This window comes from Cervus elaphus, chromosome 4 (assembly GCF_910594005.1).
Source record: "Cervus elaphus chromosome 4, mCerEla1.1, whole genome shotgun sequence".
Classification (NCBI taxonomy): Eukaryota; Metazoa; Chordata; class Mammalia; order Artiodactyla; family Cervidae; genus Cervus; species Cervus elaphus.
In genome coordinates this window covers 3704957-3724972 of record NC_057818.1, presented here as the reverse complement: position 1 = coordinate 3724972, position 20016 = coordinate 3704957, and the positions used below count along the sequence as shown (strand labels likewise).

Genomic DNA, 20016 nt, shown 5'->3' with positions numbered 1-20016 from the left:
CCATCTAACCATCTCATCCTCTGTCGTCCCCTTCTCCCGCCTTCAGTCTTTCCCAGCAACAGGGCCTGTCCTAAGAAATCAGTTTTTCACATCAGATAGTCAAAGTATTGCAGCTTCAGCTTCAGCATCAGTCCTTCCAACGAATATTCAGGACTGATTTCCTTTAGGATGGACTGGTTGGATCTCCTTGCAGTCTAAGGGACTCTCAAGAGTCTTCTCCAACACCACAGTTCAAAAGCATCAATTCTTCAGTGCTCAGCTTTCTTTCGGAGAAGGCAATGGCACCCCACTCCAGTGCTCTTGCCTGGAAAATCCCATGGATAGAGGAGCCTGGTAGGCTGCAGTCCATGGGGTTGCTAAGAGTCGGACACGACTGAGCAACTTCACTTTTAATTTTCACTTTCATGCATTGGAGAAGGAAATGGCAACCCACTCCAGTGTTCTTGCCTGGAGAATCCCAGGGACGGGGGAGCCTGGTGGGCTGCTGTCTATGGGGTCGCACAGAGTCGGACACGACTGAAGCGACTTAGCAGCAGCAGCAGCAGCAGCAGCAGCTTTCTTTATAGTCCAACTCTCACATCCATACATGACTACTAGAAAAACCATAGCTTTAACTAGATGGACCTTTGTCAGCAAAGTAATGTCTCTGCTTTTTAATAAGCTATCTAGGTTGGTCATAGCTTTTCTTCCAAGGAGCAAGCATCTTTTAATTTCATGGCAGGAGTTACCATCTGCAGTGATTTTGGAGCCCCCCAAAATAAAGTCTCTCACTGTTTCTGTTGTTTCTCCATCTATTTGCCATGAAGTGATGGGACTGGATGCCATGATCTTAGTTTTCTGAATGTTGAGTTTTAAGCCAACTTTTTCACTCTCCTCTTTCACTTTCATGAAGAGGATCTTTAGTTCTTCTTCACTTTCTGCAATAAGGGTGGTACCGTCTGCATATCTGAGGTTATTGATACTTCTCCCAGCAATCTTGATTCCAGCTTGTGCTTCACCCAGCCTAGCATTTCACATGATGTACTCTGCATATAAGTTAAATAAGCAGGGTGACAATATACAGCCTTGTACTCCTTTCCCAATTTGGAACCAGTCTGTTGTTCCATGTCCAATTCTAACTGTTGCTTCTTGACCTGCATACAGATTTCTCAGGAGGCAAGTATCAGGGTAGTGGTCACCTTTAGGGGAAGGATGGGGGTTAGCAAGCAAGATGGAGCAGAAAGGCCTCTGGGTTGCTTGCACAACCTGAGGGTGACTACGTCAGTGTTCATCTTAAAATAAATCACTAAGGAATCTCTATGCTGTTTCCCATAGTGGCTGCACTAATTTTCATTCTCACCAACAGTGCATAAGGGTTCCCTTTGTTCCACATCTTCACCAGTGATTATCCCTTGTCTCTTTGATAAATTGTTCTAAAAGTAGTGTGGTGATATCTCATTATGGCTTTGATTTGCATTTCCCTGAGGATTAAGGATGTTGCTCATCTTTTCATGGACGTGTTGGCCATCCGTATGTCTTCTTTGGAGAAATGTCTATTCATATCTGCCCATTTTTTAATCAGATTATTTTTGTTTTTGCTTTTTTGCCATTGTGTTATATGAGTTCTTTATATATTTTGGTTTTATGTTTTACATTTAAGTCGAATCCATTTGGAGTTAGTTTCTGTGAGGGGTGTGAGATAGGCTCTAGCTTCACTTTTGCGAATAGAACATATGATTCAACAATTTCACTCCTGGGTACACATCCAAGGGAATATTACTATCTCAAAGAGACATGTGCACTCCCATATTCACTGCAGCATTATTCACAATAGCAAAGACACGGAAACAACCTAAATGTCCACTGACAGATGAAGGGGTAAAGAAAATAAGAAAATATGAATATATATACAACAGACTATTATTCAGCCATTAAAAAAAAAAAAAAGAAATCCTGCCTTTTGTGACAAAAGGGATGGACATTGAGGGCGTTATGCTAAGTGAAATAAGTTCGATGGAGAAAGACAAATATTGTGTGATCTTACTTTCATGCAGAATCTAAAAATACTGCTCTCACAGAAACAGAGAGCAGATTGGTGCTTGCCAAAAAGGAGGAGGAATGGGCAAAGGCGGCCAAAAGGTATAAACTTCCAGTGTAGGATAAATAAGCTCTAGGGATAAGCTCATGGGAGCTATAGTTAAAAGCACAACACTTACAAATCAACTATACCTCAATAAAATTTTTAAAAATGTATTAGTGATTGGGGCACCATCTTTAAAGCCACTCTGGTGGCTGTCATTTGAGGGTCAGCAAATAATGGGATCCCAGCGTAACAAAGACTAGAAAGCCATGCCTCCTGACTTGAGACAGGGAGGCACATCTACCACAATAATCCAGTTTGGCAACTAGAGTTCTGACCTCTAAGAATTTGGAACCATAGTTAATTGACCATTAAGGTCCCCAGAAATGAAACAGATGCTTGGGAGCCTACTAAAGTATTGCTTGATGTGTATGGGAGAGAAGATTCTAAGAGTGCTGGGAAGAAACCTGAGTTGCAGTGATGGGAATTTTCAGGTTTTTACTCAGTTCCCAGACCTAATCAGGCCACACACCTGGAGCCCTCCTCAAGCAGATCTCAGGGTCCTTTGTGCAGCTGTTGCTTTTCCAGAGCAACCTACTTCCGGAGTGACAGTGCACTGGGAGAAGGGAAATACCCAGACTTTGAGGAGTCACCATACGCTAGCTTTGAGACCGGAATGCCAAAGCAGTCCACTTTATTATGAGACTTTGACCTTCTTACGGCCAATGACAGATGGAGCTCTGGTTCAAGTCCATTTAATGGTGGGTCCAATGAGATTCATTGGACATTCACAGATTCATCTTAAGGTAATTTCCTTAGTTCCAAAAGGAAAGAGAGATATTTACTACCTGGCAAAAGCTCCATACTGGCAACCAGACCCATGGGGGTAAGGCCTAACAGATGTCCCTGGAACTATCTCCAACATGCTAAGTCAAACTCAATACCACATTCCAGCAGGGTTAGCAGAAACTGGTGCTGCTGTCCAGCTTGAGTTATGGAAGGATGGGTGACTTCTTCCTCATCCCATTCACTCGCCATCTGAATCATGGAGAATGACAGTAGTTTATTGCACCAGTGCTAACCTGTGATTCCTGATACAGTATCTTTGCCAAATCAAAGCAATGGAGTCCACGGCCAACATTAAAAAATAAAAAGATATAATTTGTGAGGCTCAACCCTGGAGGTAACATGTACAACATCTGGAGTGCTGCTCCCACCAAGGACAGTGACCCATAAGACAGTGGCTTTGAGTGGGGCCCAGACAAGAAACAGTTCTTGGCAGTCCTGGCTATATGCATGTCATCTGGACACTGGGCCTTATGATTCAGGTACATGCTACCGGGGAGTGTCTGTGGCAGAGAACTGTCATATAGAGCCTCTAGCAACTCCAAATAGGAGAACTACAGCCCAGAGACCTACAGTTTCAGAATAAACCCTCCACCACTTCCAAAAAGTGGTGCCCTCCTCCACCAAAAAGTATCTTCCATTTGCAAAGTCACTCAGCTTGCTCTTGGGCATTGGCAGAAACTGGACAGCAGGGCACCAAGTTGAGTACAGACTCTGAAAAGAGCCATCGTGAGATAACTCATCCACCAGGCTATAAGACTGTATGTTCAGGGGCATTCTGATGCATGATGAAAGTTAAGGTCAAGTAGATCCAGACAGCCTAAGAAAATGGCAGTTACCTCAGACGCCTGTGGCACCAGCTCCAACCATTTTGCCAATTTCCTGCCAACCCACACCTATGGCATCATGCGAAGCTGCACAGAACCCAGAAATGGAGCAGGGAAAGCCCCATCCTTGTACCTGCAGGGTCTGCACACTGCACTGGGCCCACACAGCGGGCAGTGGTGAAGGCCACCCTCCCAGAGGGCACAGCTGGCGGCTGGGAGGCTTCATGTATAAGGGATGGGTGCCTGGGAGTTGTCCCTTCCCCACTTCACCACCCCCTCCCAGCAATGCCCGCAACAGTCTTCACCATTACTTGGTCACAACTTCCAATTGACAGATACACCTTTCCACCATCAAACACATTTCAAAATGAACAAGTGAATATACAGTTTCTTATCTTTAATTCAGAAAGAGAAAGGGAAGAAAATAAAAAACATTTGCTTAAATAACTATTGTAGAAAAGAAGATCTGGGCTGGGTGCTGGGACCTACCTCTTCCAGAATGGGGATTTATTAATGTTCTAAACAAAACAAAACCCAAACAAAAGAAGAAAAAGGAACAACAACAACAAAAGAAATAAATTATTCTGCTCAATACTGTTTGGCATAATTGCATTTTTTCATCTCTTAAACGCTCAAAAGCCTCTTTAGGAAGCACTGAGATGAGACTGGCAAGAATAACTGGTCTTGACTTTCTAAAATGATGGGGAGGAGGTGGTGAAAGAGGTGTTCCACTAAAGCCCTCCCTAACCCACCCCCGTTCTTCACTCCTCCTACTTTTGGAATTGGTAAGGGACAGACTCAAGCTAAGTTCTCAATATATTAACTTTTAGCGGGGCCCACTGCCCCCCACTAAGCCTCTAACATACTCCTCTGCTGGCTCCTGTTCCCTCAGCCAGCTGCAGGAACTATACCAAAGACCAGGAGGCTGCCGAGTGGTATCAACTCCCTAAGAAAAAAGGGTGGTTTTTAATGTTTGTTTGTTTGTTTAATGTTTTTTAAGTCATTATTGGGAAGGGGGATCCTTTTAGTGGTTTGGAAGCTTCACAGAAGCCCTTTTCCCCTCCTACACTCCCCCAACCTTCAAGGGTGAGAATACCTTCAGCAGCTTCCGCTAGGAACTTAAGCTGGGTTCAGTCATGCAAGTACCAGCTGTAACCTCTGGTTGTTAGCTTTGCAGCCCTTCTAGAACTGGAAACGGAAAGTGGGTCAGAGGGAAAAGGCGCAAGGTGAGCACGGGCAAGAGGATATGTGAGCAGGGGAGGAGGCATGCAAGGGGCAAGTCCACTCCTCCCCAGCTATTTGCATGGCCAGCTCAGTATCTGAAAAGCATCTTTGTTGGTCGGCCACCCATGATAACTTCAGGTTAGCTAAATCATAAGGCTAAAGCAAATTCCAACCCAGAGCAAGAGGTTTCCTACCCTTTTGGGGGGTGATGGGTGAAGGACCAGAGAGCTGGTCTCATCTCCAGCCTTCTGTCCTACGTGCTGCTCCCTCTCCCTAGAGGCAGCCAAAGGCGGAAAGGCGGGGGAGCTGCACTGCCCTAATCACAGGGCAGTCTTCCCCCTCAGAGAAACAAGTAGCCTGGTGAGGAGACCCAGGGCCTAGGGAGACACTGAAAAGGTTGTGAGCAAACAATAGGCCCAGGGCACACGGGAAAGCACCTGACATCTGACGTGACGGGGTTTCCTGTCCTATTCCTTACACCTGTGTTTCAGAGTTGAGCCCTAGACGAAGTTCGCCCGCCTAGGAAGGGGTGCACACAATCCTAGTTTTCTGGTGAGACACTAAATGCCGCGGTCAGAAGGGCCATTCCACGGGGTGGCCAAGGGCGGGAGGGGAGGAGGCAGGAGGAGAGGACCCACGTGCCCTTCAGATTCTCACTGCATTTCTTTGGTGGGTTTGCACTCACCCATCTACATCTGACCGATCAAGGAAATGTGGGTCTAGTTCTCTAGGCGGTCCGGGGCGGTCTGGGAGGGCTCTAACTTTTCCCCTGGGGAAAAGTGCGCTCCCTGAAAACCACCTGACCGCCCCGCTCCCCGCCCACACCAAAGGCTGCCGGAACGCCCTTCCGCCCGCCCCGCGGTCAGGGAGCACTCCCGGGAAGGAGGAGTCTCCCCGCTGTCCCGCATCCTCCCCACCGTTTCCTTCTCGGCGCCCCCAGCGAGGTTAGGCAGGAAAGTGACTGAGACGCCTCCTGCCGAACCTGCGGGAAGTATACTTCTCGAAGCCGGAACGAATTCCTACTCCTTAGAAAGCGTGAAATAAAATCCTACCCAAAAGCATAAGGGAGTGGGAAATTAATCGACCGCCGGCCCGCCCCCGAAGGCCATCGATTGGCGGAGACGGGTCCCGGCGCCGGAAGTCCTCCTTGAGTCGCATGATTGGCTGGAGGCCCCGCCCGCCGGCGGCGCTGATTGGTGCTCGGCTGGGGGCGTCTCCTCGCTGGCCGAGGAAGCCGGCGCTCGCTGGGCTGCAACGTGATTGGTCCAGGCCGCGGCGGCGGCGCTCCGATTGCCCGCTGACGCTCCGGAGGGCACCGCCCCGGGGCTGACCCCGAGTCCCAGCGGGAGCCGCGCTGCGGGGCCGAAGAGTCTCGGCGCGGCCAAAGAGTCGCGACGCGGCCGGGCTCAGTTCCCTCTGTAGACCTCGATCTTGCTGGCCTTGGCCAGCATGTCGATGATGTGCGCCTCGAAGTCGGCGTCGTGCACGCCCGTCTTCCGGAACTCGCCCGCGTACCGGTTATTCTCCCAGTAGTGGTGCCAGTTGCCCCGGCTGTCGGCCCCGAAGCCGTACACGTTCACCTGCGGGTGAGGGCGGCGCGGGTCACTGCACGTCGGGGCAGGGAGCAGAGGGCACGGGAGAGCCTTGGGTCGTGGGAGGGGACGAGAAAGGGGCCGCGGCGCCCCGACCCGAGCAGGCGGCGGCTCATCCGCTCCCGACGCGCTGCACGCGCCTAGAAGACCCGGGACACCCAACCCTGACACTGTTCCAGAGGACACTGTCCCAGAGGGAGAGGGCTGTTCCCTTCCGGTTCTCCTTCCAGCCACCTTCTGATGACATCAAGAACGCCTGAGTTTGGGGCCAGCCTGACAGCTCACCAACCCTTGCTAACATTTTCTTCCCCCTTAATGGTGTATTTTATTGAAAGCTGGTCAGGTACGCAATATCATACACTGAATAGTTTACTGGCAAAAGGGTGTACTGGGCATGAGCACTGCTATCCATGGTAGAGTAGCAGGCAGAGCCCAGAGAAGGGCTCCTTGAATGACTAATCTCCGTTTTTAACACGGAGTAGGCCTGGGGCCCACAGCTGTGGGAGACACCGTTCTGTTGAAGCAAGTACAACACTGTTCCACTTCATTTATGGTTATTCTTTCTTTATGGCAAGTAAATATCAATTATGGTATTCACTTTCCTTTTTAAATAAATTTAACGTTTTAATGAACTGATATCAGATATGGTAAAATCATGAAAATAGTAAGTTTGGGAAATGCAGATCTATACCCTGCAGCCTAGAAATAGGGGGTATGAAAGCCACTTAGTTCCTTCCTACAAAAACACATTCCTCTTGATGCACTGCTAAGCCCTGACAAAGGCTGGTTCCCTCTGCCCCTTGGGTTCTACTATCTTATCCCCAGACCAGGCTACCCACCTCATCACACACATGCAGGGCAAAGAAGAGTACCAGCATCCCAGTGGAAGGGTACCGCCCATGATGCTCTGTCCACCTGTCATGGATGTACTTGAAGAAGGCTGGGTTGTAGATCTGGACCTAGGAGGAGAAAATGTAATGAGCATATGAGGGCTTCTGGGACCTGAAATCTCAGGCCAAGCTCTGACCAGTTCCTCCACACCTGCCAGTAGACCTGTCCATCAGGGTTTCCTAGTTCCTGCAGCCTGTGTGTGGGGGGGTCGGGGGGCAGGGGGAGGTGGAGTCAGGCATACCAGCAGATGGGGACTCTGAAGGTTCTGGAAGGGTACTGGGGGATACCTGAACCACAGGACCAGGCACAGCATGAGTCAGGCCTGCACTATTTCCATTGAGGTGGGGAGGAGGAAGCTTACCTTCTCTTTGTCCACTCGAAGGAAGGACTTCACTGGGGCATAGGTGCTGCAAGCAGAAAGAAAAGTAACACTGAGCTGGCTCCATACACCCAAGGATGCCTTTCCTCCCGCTGAGGCCCAAGTGATGACGGCCTCATGACAGGCTGTCCTCCTTCCAGACCGCTCTCCCACTGCACCTCACTGCAGCTCCTTGTCCAGAAACCAATGGCTCCCTACGTCCTCCAAGATAAAATCAGGATGGTTTACACAAGCACTGGGGCGTTCCATAACTCAGCCGCAACTTTTCTTCCCATGACTGTCTGCTGTGACGTCTCCACTTGGGTTAGCCCATCTTCTCATACCCAGCATGTCTGTGCTCTTAACCTCTGCCCACAGCAGCCCTGACACTACTGTCCTCACATTAGGCACAAATCCCTGCTTCCCTATTAGCCATGGTGCCTGTAACCTATGCTCCCATTTCTGAGTATCCTTGGAACTTAAACTCTACAGCACTTATTTTAGCCCTGAGGACTCCCAAACATAAGCTAAAGTCAGAAAACTGCAACTTCTGTGTTTAAAAAAATACATGGTGAAAACAGGCAAAGGTGGAAGTAATCCAGTTATGGATCAGATGAATAGATAAAATAGATAATCCAATGGACAGATGAAGAGATAAAAATGATATATCCATACACCAGAATACTATGCAGCCTTTAAAGGGGATAAAACCCTGACACAGGCTATAACACAGATGAGCCCTGAAAACATGATGCTACTGAAATAAGCCAGAGGCAAAAGGACAAACACTGTATGATTCCACGTGTATGAAATACCTAGAACAGTCAAATCATAGAGACAGAAAGAACAGTGGTTATCAGGGGCTGGAGGGAGGAGGAATTGGGGAGTTACCATTTAATGGGTACAGAGTTTTCATCTGAGATGCTGAAAAAGTTCTGGAGGTGGGCTGTGGTGAGATTTGTACAGCAATGTGAATGCACTTAATGCTCATGAACTGTGTGGTTAAAATAGTATTTTATGTTACATATACACATTTTTACACACACATGTGCACACACAAAAACCATGGTGAGACAAGAGTAGATTAGTGGTTGCCTAGGGCTAGGGGTGGAGGGAGTCGGGTGATGAGTAAGGGGTACAGGGGCATCTTTAGATTATCTTCATCTCTGGAATATGCATGTGTTCTAAAATTTCTTGCAATAGTTACATAACCCTAAACCCTGTGCATATACTAAAAGCCACTGAACTGCACTTTACATGTGTGAACTGTATGGTATGTGAATCCTATCTCAATAAAGCTGTTAAAGCAGAGCTAACAGACAGGAGCCACCTCCTGGAAAGGGGGCCTGGAAAGGTATCCATCACCTCTCGAACACCAGTAGGCTGGCTGCCACCATGCAGGGAGTGGCCCCAAACAGGCTGTGGCCTGGGCCAGCCACCTTTGGGGCCATCCCTACTGCTGCTTCTCTCCTCACCAGCCTCTCTTGGCCAAAGTAGTCAATGAAAGGAATTCTAAGATCTGGTCCCTAACAGTTCCTCCCCAGGCGGGGCGGCGCCCCGTGTCCCACTTGCAGCCGGCAGCAGCTCACAATCGGATCTGCCCGGTGGACAGGGCGCTGGCGATCCACAGGAGGTCCAGGGCCTTGAAGGGCACCAGCACGAAGCTGACGTTGGCGGGCAGGTTCCTGGCACTCTCGGGGTACATGAAATGGTGCGTGGTTCGGCTGCCGACATCCTGCTCAAAGCCCACGGTTGGTGCCTGATTCATCCTGTGGGGACAAGAGGGTGGTGTGACAAGACTCTGACACGGAAACTGGTACAAGAATTCTAGAAGACAGTTTGGTGCTGGCCACCATGCATGTGAACAGGTGTGCACTTACCCAGCAATTCCATTTCCAGAAATCTATCCTATAAAAATGGTTGCATCACTGTGCAAAAATGTGTGCAAGGATATTCATTGCAGTATTATTTATAATAGTAAAAAGAAGAACCAATCAAACAGAGAACCAGTCAATATCAACACATTTTGTCACATTCATGTAACAGAGCAGCATGTGGTCATCAGAATGAATGAATCAGATTTTTCATGTGCTGGTAAGAAATAAGTTTTCAAGAGCTATTCAGTAAAAAAAAAAAAAAAGTGGTGAGGAATCTCACTTCTTTCAACACATATCTTTTGAATACCTATGCAGTCAGAGGAAATCACAATGCAAAAAAGGAAAACTGAAAATTCAATAGTGTGATTCCATTTTTTGTAAAAGAGGAAAAAAAAGGGAAGGATGGAAAGGGAGAGAGAAGGGAAAGAGGAAGTGAGGGAAAGAAGGGAAGAGGGATGAGGGAGGGAAAAACCTGACTTTTGTATATAAATAGAAAAAAGCTGGGAGAGTATTAAAATTTTAGCAATGCTTACTCTTGGAGAATGGGATAATCCACTTTTTAATGTGTACACTTCTGTTTTTTCCCCCAATAATGAGCACATATTATTTTTACTATTTTTTAAAATAAAAAGACAGCCTTTCACAGCTTACAGCTCACTAGGCTGTTCTGTCCTTTCCTAGAAGACAGTGAAGCAAGGTAAGAAGCTGGCGCTCCCCCTCAGTCCCCAGGCAGCCGGTTCAGTTCCACCAGCGCCAGCGCCCTGTCGCTGCACTTTCAGTTCCTGTCTGCCCTTCCACTCCAAGACCAAGGGGGAAACCCGGAGCTCTGACAGTGCCCACCTCAGCTGTCCCGGGCACACGTGCAGTGCGGGGCTCTCTCCTTTGCCGTCTTAAAAGAACCTGGAACCCCAGCACAGTCTCTTCCACCCAACCTTCCCCTGCCCACCGCGGTGTGACACACCAAGGTGGCTTCCAATTCCTTTCAAGTGGTGCAAAACATAGGATCAATAAAATCAAAGCTTCTCTTGTTGTGAGCATCTTAAAAACAAGTGATCCAGCTTTAAACACAAACCTGTTGGTCTTTTCTGCTGTGAGAACACAGTCTTATGTGGATCACACTGCAGAATCACACCACCCAAGCTGGTGGCTGTAACCTGGGCCTTCACTGGGATCTGGGAGACAGGCAGCAAAGTCCCCACTTGCTCTCCCAGCTTTTTAGCCAGTTCAAACATGCCCTGTCCTTAAAGGGGCCAGCACCCCCTAGGTCCTGGGCCCTGTGTCACAGGGGCTCCCCTGCCACCTCTATGGATGGCACAGCGTGGTAAGGGTATGTCCAAGATGCCCCCCTCTACCAATCACTTGCTGTACCTTCTGCCTCTCTGGTTCCCTTTCCTTGAGGGACTGGAGAGTATTATGTTTGGGAAACCAAGAGTAGCCTGATTTGGAACTAGAAAGTGAGTCCTTATTCTTAGCCACTTTACTTCCTGTCTGCTTCAAGGAGAAGCCTAGATTCTTTCCTGCAGGACCAACTGTGCTCTGGCCCCAGAACAAGGATTAAGATCCTGTCCCCCTTCCCCCAAACCCAGTTCTTTAGATTAACTGCCCCTCTGATGTCTTGGTCTTTAGGGTTGAGAGATCCCGTCTCCTAGAGGAGCTGAAATGCCTTTTTCTCATCCACTGTGGGGTACAGCTCCACACACACCACTGGTCCTCTTGTCAGCACAGCCACAGTCTGGATCTGGCTCTGCCACGATAGCCCTGGGGTCTGTGAGGAACAGAGCAGTTGCAGAGGATGCCTTGATCAGATGGTGTTTCTCAGCTGCCTGGGGTATGCAAGTGGGTAGCAGACTTGGACTGCTGGCACTTAAGCTGGCTGGGGTCTGGGCTGGGCAGGAGCTGGGGTCAAGGTTCACGCTTGTGAGGACCCAAGAAACACACCTCATCTCTTTGAAGATGGAGAGGCCAAGATGGCCCTGCAGATCACAGGGCTACAGCTGCCCCAGATCAGCCCTGAAGACCCCCCATCGGCCTTTCTCACAGTTCAGCAGCCAGAGCTGTCACAACGCCCCTCCTTAGACCTGTCGTCCAGGATCACAGCCTCCCAGCCTCGAGTCAGCCCTCCTGGAGAGTCTCCACCTCCCTCGAGTGCCCCCGATTTGCTGGGCAGGCAGCCGCTTCCAAAAGTTTGGAGATGAATAGAAAAGGGATCTAAAAAGATGTTTCAGAGCCTCCAAGGAGAGGGAAGGAAGTGGCATGCTTCTGGAGACAGCTGATTCATTCTGGAGAAGCCAGGCCCTGGAAAGGGACCAGGGCGGGATGCAGAGGATAAGTTGGATTTCCGTGACTCCAGGGAGAAGCTTCTAGAGTTCTCTCTGTCCCCTGCCACCAGAGCACCCGGAGCAGGATGCGCATATGGGCATGCTTAGGCTTCAGAGTGTGGGCACTCAGTCCCTTTCACTCTTTCATGTATTCACAGTGAGCCTACCATCTGCACACGGCTATTTGAGGAGCTGCAGATCCATCTGCTGGCCAGCTGAGGGGAACCAGCTCAGCTCCACCTAGTGGGGGGGGGGCTCTGGAGTCAGAGGGGAGGTGGCAGCGAGGGGAGGGCCTGGGGGCTGGGCACACTCCCCCATCAGTTCACTGTAACTCAGCTCAGCCCTCCCTTTCATCCGTGGGGCTTTCATCCGTCCTGTTTCCAGGAAGGGAGGCCTCCCCACAGGTTCCAAACCAAGACGCGCCTATAAGAAGTCACCCTCCATTGCCATCTGGCTGCTTCCACAAATCAGCTGAAAGCCACTCCTTCCACAAAGAGACCGGCATTTGACTAGTCTGGTGTGGGGGTCAGGCATCCGTATATTTTTTAAAGCTTCTCTGTAACACTAATAATGTGCAATCAGGGTTGACAAATACTCACCTACAGAAAAACTCAAATCTTTATCTGCAGTTTCATATAAGTAAAAGATATTTATCATAATATCTAACCATTTTACTCAACTGTTATTAATTCTACAAGCTTGTTGGTTTATTCATATTATCTATAAGTAAAACTTTTTTTTATCCTGTGCACAATCGCCATTTTTGCTGTTCATTCCTTGCTTTACTTCCTTCCTAACTCTGAGAATTATGTTAAATGATGTTGCAGAAAATATCCTTCTTTTCCACTTGATTTTAGTAAGAGTATCTTTAGACCTGCCACTATTGAGGGTTTTGGTCATTGATACGGAATATGTAAAGAACCCTGGAGAAGGCAATGGCAACCCACTCCAGTACTCTTGCCTGGAAAATCCCATGGACAGAGGAGCCTGGTAGGCTACAGTCCATGGGGTCGCACAGAGTTGGACACGACTGAGCGACTTGACATCATGACACCCACAAAGAAGTCCTGGTGTTAGTCCACAACACCCGTCTCCTGGCCTGACTCCTGTGAACCTCTCTCTGCCTGACTAGGATCAGGTGCCGTCCCGTCTCCTGGCCTGGCTCCTGTGAACCTCTCTCTGCCTGACTAGGACCAGGTGACATCCAGGTCTGTCCAGCAGCCAAGCGTCTCTGCCCGCTGTGCTCCACTCCCTGGAGCTTCCCAACTGTCCTGAGGTGCATGGTGAGGCCTGCAGGAGGTGGAGAGGCCCTGCAGGCAGCACCTACAGAGCCCTTCCCGGGCTTTCCAAGGGTCCCACGGCTGCTCTGAGGTGCTGGCCAGCCACCTATCACCCATCTCAGCCACCATCTCAGGGAGAGAGGTCCCCTCTGGCTCCCAGCCCGCCTCTCTTGTTTTCTGGGTGCCAGCAGCCAGAAGATGGGGAGGATCTCAGGTGGCTTCAGGGCCCTGGATTTGGATTAGCATCCCCTCTCCCCCCACTCTTAGCATCCCCCCCTCTCCCCCCACTCTTAGCATCTGCCCCCCTCCCCCCCCCCACTCTTAGCATCTGCCCCTTCTCTCTCCCCCTCACTCTTAGCATCCCTCTCCCTCTCCCCCTCCACTCTTAGCATTCCCCTCTCTCTCCCCCCCACTCTTAACATCCCCCACTCTCCCCCCACTCTTAGCATCCCCTCTCTCCCCCCACTCTTAGCATTCCTCCCTCTCTCTCCCCCCACTCTTAGCATCCCCCCTCTCTCCCCCCACTCTTAACATCCCCCTCTCTCTCCCCCCAACTCTTAGCATCCCCCCTCTCTCCCCCCACTCTTAACATCCCCCTCTCTCTCCCCCCAACTCTTAGCATCCCCCCTCTCCCCCCCCACTCTTAGCACCCCCCATCTCTCCCACCCCCACCACTCTTAGCATCCCTCTCTGCCCCACCCTCCTCACTCCTAGCATCCCCTTCTCTCCCCCACGCCCAACACTCTTAACAGGAGAAAGGTTTTGCAAGGACTGTGGAAAGCCTCAGAGACAGATTGCTGCCTTGGTGTTGCTATGGAGACAGCAACAGTTTCTAAGACAAAGCCCTTCCTTCCGCCTCCTGTGAAACCTGGTCTTTCTCAATGCTCATCCTAAGAGATGCTTAGTGAAAACTGGCATTTTCAGTATCTTTATTCTCAGGGCGCTCCCTCCACCCAGGAGTGAGATGGAAGGATCCCCCACGTGGCATCTCCTGCCCCCACGTCTGGGGGGCGGAGGCGGGGAACACAGAAGTTCAGGGGCGGCACAGCAGCCCATCTCCGGTCACAAGTCCGCCTCTAGTCCCTGCTCCCCTGCCCGGGCTCCCTGCTCCACGTCTCTGTCCGGAAGGCGTGCCCTCCCAACCCTTCTCTTCTCCTCAAGGCTGAGCTCAGATGTCTGTGGAGGGAATGAGCCCTTGCACAGTCTAAATGCAAAAAGATAAAGGGTCAGGGATGAGGGCTCAGAGCAGGCACCAACAGCTCCTTTTTCTGCCCAGGACACCCCTCTTCTGTCAGTCGCCAGAGGGATCACCCACAGTTGTTTGGGGCCCACACTCCTGGCCCAACAACTAAGGGGACCAGACGGGTGAAAGGGCCTCTTGTGGGAGTTTTCACAAGACCTCAGCCAGGAGTCTGATTTTAGCTCTCTCCAGAGGTATTCAGAGTTGAAAGCTGAGTATGGGCCTCAAGCAAAGTTTAGAATGGGAATTGTGTCTCTTCATCCACAGAAGACAAGATGGTTGGATGGCATCACCAACTCAATAGACCTGAGTTTGAACAAGCTACGGGAGATGGTGAAGGACGGGGAAGCCGGGCGCACTGCAGTCCGTGGGGTCACAAAGAATCGAACACGACTGAGAGACTGAACAACAGTAAATTCACCTCAGAAACAAAAGCAAGAAACTTGAGCTTGTCATGGAAGATTCTGGGAGTCAGGGTTCTCCAGGACCCCCAGCAGCTGGCAATTCCTCCCACAGCTGGGCAAGGCCAAGGAGGCCAGTGCCCCCTCCTGGAGGCTTGTCCCGTATCCAGCCTTTGGCTCCCCCGGGACTCACCTCATGATAAAGTTGTGCCCGTCCACGTCTGGCCCATAGCCAGAGCCCCGCAGGTTGCCCGAGTTGCCCACCACGGCACAGCGCCGGCACTGGCGGGGGTCCCGGAACCGGTAGGGGTTCTCGCCTGGCACTATCTGGAACAGCTTCTCCAGCACCTCGTTGGTATTGTGTGACTTGAACTGTGGCTGCAGCATCTGTGGAGAAGAGGGAGAAAAAAGAAAGGGGGGAGCAGGGAGGGTGGAGCGAGCAGGAGGCAACTCCCGCCTGCTCCCCCTCGCTGCCCTCAGCCTGCAGGGTCCAAGCTGCCCAGGTCTCCTACTGTCGTGGGGCGGAAGCCCCCCTGAGCAGTGAGGGCCCTCCCGGAACTCAACAGAGCTGGTGTCCAGACCAGTGCCCTGCTCTCAGGAGCAGCTCTGCGATCCTGGTCAGACTCAGGGGCCAAGGTGCTCTGCAGCCTGCTCTCTGGGAGTCTGCAGGCCTGTGCCACAAAGTGGAGAGGCCCCTGCTCTTCGGTCCTCTGGGGCAGCTGCTCCAGTCATTCTGAATGCCTTGATAAGGAAAGTCTCCGGGGAGCTTCAGAGACTCATTCCCAGTCAGCCTGCAGGGGGCGCCCCTGGGACTCAGCCCGAAGCTCCAGGCGAGATCCGGGGGAGACCTGGAGCCCTCAGCCCTGGGGAAAAGGCAAAAGGGCACAGATATCCTCCAGAGTCAGAAGAGCTGGAGAGAAACGGGTCCCCACCCCTCTCGCCACCAGTGATTCTGAAGACTGTAGAATGAGGCCAGGGCAGCACTTAAAGGCCCACAGTGCCAGACAGGTAACACTAAGGAGTGAAGAGGCAGGTGGGCCCATAGCAGACAGGAGCCGCCATGAAAAAGGGCTGACTTCAGCCGATTGTTGCCTTGTGGGACTGTCAGAGGGACCAGATTTTCTAATTTTTCAAGAAAAGCTGAAAATACAGATCTCATGTGAAATATGCTGATTCCTAACAATGGCAATTAAGGCAAACAATTTTAGAACACGGAGCTGGACTCAACCACCGGCCACCACCTCTTAGGGCTTTAACGTGCTCTGCGGTCCAAGCCGTAACACTGCAGGTTTGCGGCTCATAGGAGCTGCTCAGGGGTGAGACGCAGGAAGGGGATGGTGGGCCTGCTGCCCTGAGCACCAGAAGGGCCCCCGAGCACACGAACAAGGACTCAGTGTGGAGAGGAGGCTTAGCTCTGAAGTAAGAATTTCTAGGTTCACAGCAAAAGCAGGTGACTGTGGGGAGCAGCAGAGAAGTGGCTTCTAGGGCTTAGACAGCTCTGAGTTTCATCCCTGTGGGCAGGGGGGCCTGGCCGGCCTCTCAGCCCATCGCTGCCCAGAGGCCGGTTCTGGCCCTTCGTGGCCACCTCTGAGACCTATGCCCTTGGGCAAGCCCTGCGCGCTCTCCGAACCTAGACTTCCCCATAAAATGACGGATGTGACTATGAGGGACAGGCAGGACCCTTCGAGGGCTCCGCGTTGTCATGGGAAGGGCCCGTGTGGCTCCTGGTAGATCCTGCCCTGTAAACTCCCCCTCCCTGGGGGCCCTGACAGTCTGGGCCAGGAGCAGGATCTGTGAGTTGCTCTGATAAGCCTGGTCGCAGGAGCTCATTCTCACAGCTGCCCTAAATGTGAGAAAGAGGGAGAGTTACCACCCTCCCTGTTTGCCAGCTGGGGAAACCGGGGAGCATGCAGTGCCTCCGCAGCCCTCAGCAGGGAGCGCCGGCAGCCTGCGGGGCCCTGGGTTGAGGACTGACACAGAGCCACAGCTGACATGTGTGGCAACCAGATGGCCCTGGCAGAGCCTGTGGAGCGATGCGCTAGAGATGGGGGGGGGGGGGGCAAAGCAGCAAAGAGGTGACAGGGTCCAGCAGAGTGGCTTCCTCTCCTCCCCTCCCCTCAGCCCCCAAAGGATCCATGATGCTTTCCTATCCTAACCCAGAAGGAAACCTTTTCCAGCAAGTGGAGAGAACCAAGTGAATGGAACGGTGTTTCAAATTATTTGGGGCAAACATTTACAAATGAGGAAGCAGCCAGCATCACAGTAAGCACTGGAGCCGAGTGGCCACCTGTTTTCTGAAGGGCAGGCCTTCCTGTTGCCATGGGCCTCACTTCTCAGCATCTTCTCCCCAGGGACCTGCCTCTCCTGTTTATTTTACCTCCTTGACCCAGCAGGCATTTCTGGTCTCTGTTTGGCCTCTACAGGCACTAGAAATGTGCGTTCTCTCCCCTTCCCGGCCAAAGCGCGCTCTGCCCTTCACACTCTGTGCCCCTGGTGGCTGGCTCTGGTCCAGTGAAGGGTGCAAAGGGGGCCAGGAGGCAGACGGCCCAAATCCCAGAGGGGACGTTCAGGGGGTCTCCTAAACAGACGGGGACAGACCCCAGGGAGGGGGCAGCAAAGGCCACGACTTTCTCACCATCCACCACCTCTGGACGTCGGGGGGCAGGTCCATGTTCTCCCGAGTCCAGACGGGGGAGATGTTGCTGTTGAAGTGGCTGTCGAACCACTCGGAGGCGCCGGTGTCGCCCATGCAGCGGCGACAGGCGCAGCTCTTGCCGGCCAGCCCCTCCTTGCTGAGGCGCTGCAGGCCAGCGTAGCCCGGAACCAGCTTCACCCGGGGGGCCCCGTCCAGGGCGCCTGAGTCCAGGTAGGGCAGGGTGGCTGTGCTGTGGTGGGAGTAGGTGAAGAGCAGCGACATGACGAACACCAGCAGGAAGGCCATGGAGAGGAACCACACCCGCAGCGAGCACTTCATGGTGCTGCGCCCCGGGAGCTGGGCCCTCAGGCCGGCGGCAGGCAGGCCTCACCGCGGCCACTGCTTCCCCAGCCCGCCGACAGGCCAGCTACAGAGCAGCCCACGTGCTTTGGCACCTCGTGCAAAGGACATGCGGGCGGGTGCCGAGCTGGGACTGCAGCAGGGGCCCGCGCATGCGCCCCCGGCGCCAGGAGAGTCCGGCGGCAGCAGCGGCTCCTGTCCCGGCCGCCAGCCCCGCTCACGGCTTCATCAGCTCCGTCTGCCACTAGCTGGGCCACAGAGGCTCTGCTGCTCCTGGAGCCGCGGCAAAGAGGAGGTCAGTCCATCCCAGCCCTCTAGTCCCTTGGGGTTGCTGGCTGCCAGCTCTGGGGGTCCCCCTCTTTGGCGGCTTGAAATGATCCAGTCTGGAGCATTCGGGGTCCTTGTGGTTCATGAGCAGATGCCGAGGCGGCCCCTCGTCCCCCGCAGCGGGGAAACCCTCGAACCCCAGTCACAGCAGAGAGCACGTGGGCTTCCAGCAGCCAGAACGTCATGAAGTCTTCCCGTCTCTGGGCCCAACGCCTCTGCCGGGGAAGGAAAGGGAACGAGCCCAATCTGGAGACAAGAGACTCAGGAAGCTCTGCAGGTGCCGTAAACTCTTCAGGGACAAGGTCCTCCTGCCGTTGGGTTCCTCCTTCCTACTTCCCCCGAGGCGCCAGCCCCTTCTCCTGATGGTCCTAGTTGTGTAGGGGTGGCCGAGCTCCAGCTCCTGCCGTGCGGTCCTTTGGGGCCTGCGATCCCCCGCTCCTCAGAAGAGTACTGCTTTGAGTGCCACCTGGGGCAACCGAGCGGGCGCTCTTGGTGCTGCTGGCCCAGGCTTGGAGGCTGCCCTGCCCATCCCCGCTTCCGAGGCCTCGGTCCTGCCCTGAGCGAGCAGTAATCCCCCGGCAGGTTCCCCTCACTTGTCAGGCACCAGGCTGCCGCAGCGTGACTCTGAAATCAGAGAGGAAAAATAACGTGCAGACAGATCCCACACGCACACATGCTGTCCCCCGGCCCCACCCCCGAAGCCCAGAGTGGGCAGAGCTGGCGGAAGGAGACGCCCCCTTAACCAAAGGGCGGACAAAGGAGGGCTTCTCCCTCCCCGTGCAGACAGCACCGCGCTCTACTCCTTAACTCGGGCATCACAGGACTAGAGCAGCCCGCCATCCTCACTATGAGCCAGAGGTGGTTCAGACAGTAAAGATTCTGCCTGTGATGCAGGAGAGTGGAGTTTGATCCCTGGGTCGGGAAGAGCCCCTGGAGAAGGAAATGGCAATCCACTCCCCTATTCTTGCCTGGAGAATCCAATGGACAGAAGAGCCGCGTGGGCTACAGTCCATAGGATCGTAAAAAGTCAAACACGACTGAGCAGCTAACACTCTGACACTTCAACAACAAGGATGGAAAGTGATCTCCCTAGAGCCACAAAATGAGTACCTGCAAAAGCCAGATTTAGGAAGCTCCTATTCCAGCTATAGGAGGTTAACTTCAGGTGAAACAAGAGAAGATGGCTCAGAGGAAAGATCATGGGGGACTGCAGATATGACCCCCCTGGCCTGGGTGCTCTGGACCCCTGAGAAGAGATAGAGCCCCCCCACAGTGAGGGGTGCAGCCGGCCTGGGCCCTGGGATTGACCCTCCTCTCTCCCCAGCGTGGGCTACACAGATGAGGCAGTCCTGGGTTAGCCGGGTGAATCGTTCACACTCCTTCCAGCTCTGGTGTCAGCAGAGAACCTGACCATGACAGGACGCTGGGGCCACGGCTCAGCCCTCTGGACAGCTGCCTTCATCTGCAGGCTATGGAATAAACGCCAGGGCCCCAGTGGGTACTCACAGCCTGAGGCCCTGGGCCAGCGCCGTGAAAAGAGGCGGCAGGGTGGTGTGTGGATCCGCCCGAAGGAAAGGAGCCCGAATTCACGCCACGTGCTCAGGAGCCAGGGTGACAGTGAGGACAAGGCTGGGAGTGGAGCCCCAGGCCTGACTCCACGCCATGGGGAGCACTTAATCCCCGTGGCCCACATGTCTCCACCAGCTCCTCTCCAAATCCCGCCTGCCCTGGTTCTGACCTGGCCCCGGGCACAGCTGCTCACAGGAGCGCCACCTCAGCCA

At 52.7% G+C, this 20016-nt stretch overlaps 1 protein-coding gene across 2 annotated transcripts in view; it reads right to left on the bottom strand.

The window, feature by feature from the left end:
* Positions 1–4114: 4114 nt before the first annotated feature.
* The window catches only part of ST3GAL2 (ST3 beta-galactoside alpha-2,3-sialyltransferase 2), a 49241-nt gene continuing 33339 nt past the window's right edge, over positions 4115–20016 (bottom strand). For both annotated transcript variants that reach the window (XM_043898029.1, XM_043898030.1), the window contains exons 2-7: positions 17549–18859; positions 15107–15300; positions 9387–9566; positions 7801–7846; positions 7388–7507; positions 4115–6536 (exon numbers count right to left, since the gene is read on the bottom strand). In XM_043898029.1, the coding sequence (XP_043753964.1) occupies positions 6363–6536; positions 7388–7507; positions 7801–7846; positions 9387–9566; positions 15107–15300; positions 17549–17887 (1053 nt within the window). In that variant the 5' untranslated portion in view covers positions 17888–18859 and the 3' untranslated portion in view covers positions 4115–6362. The remainder of the gene's footprint in view (positions 6537–7387; positions 7508–7800; positions 7847–9386; positions 9567–15106; positions 15301–17548; positions 18860–20016) is intronic.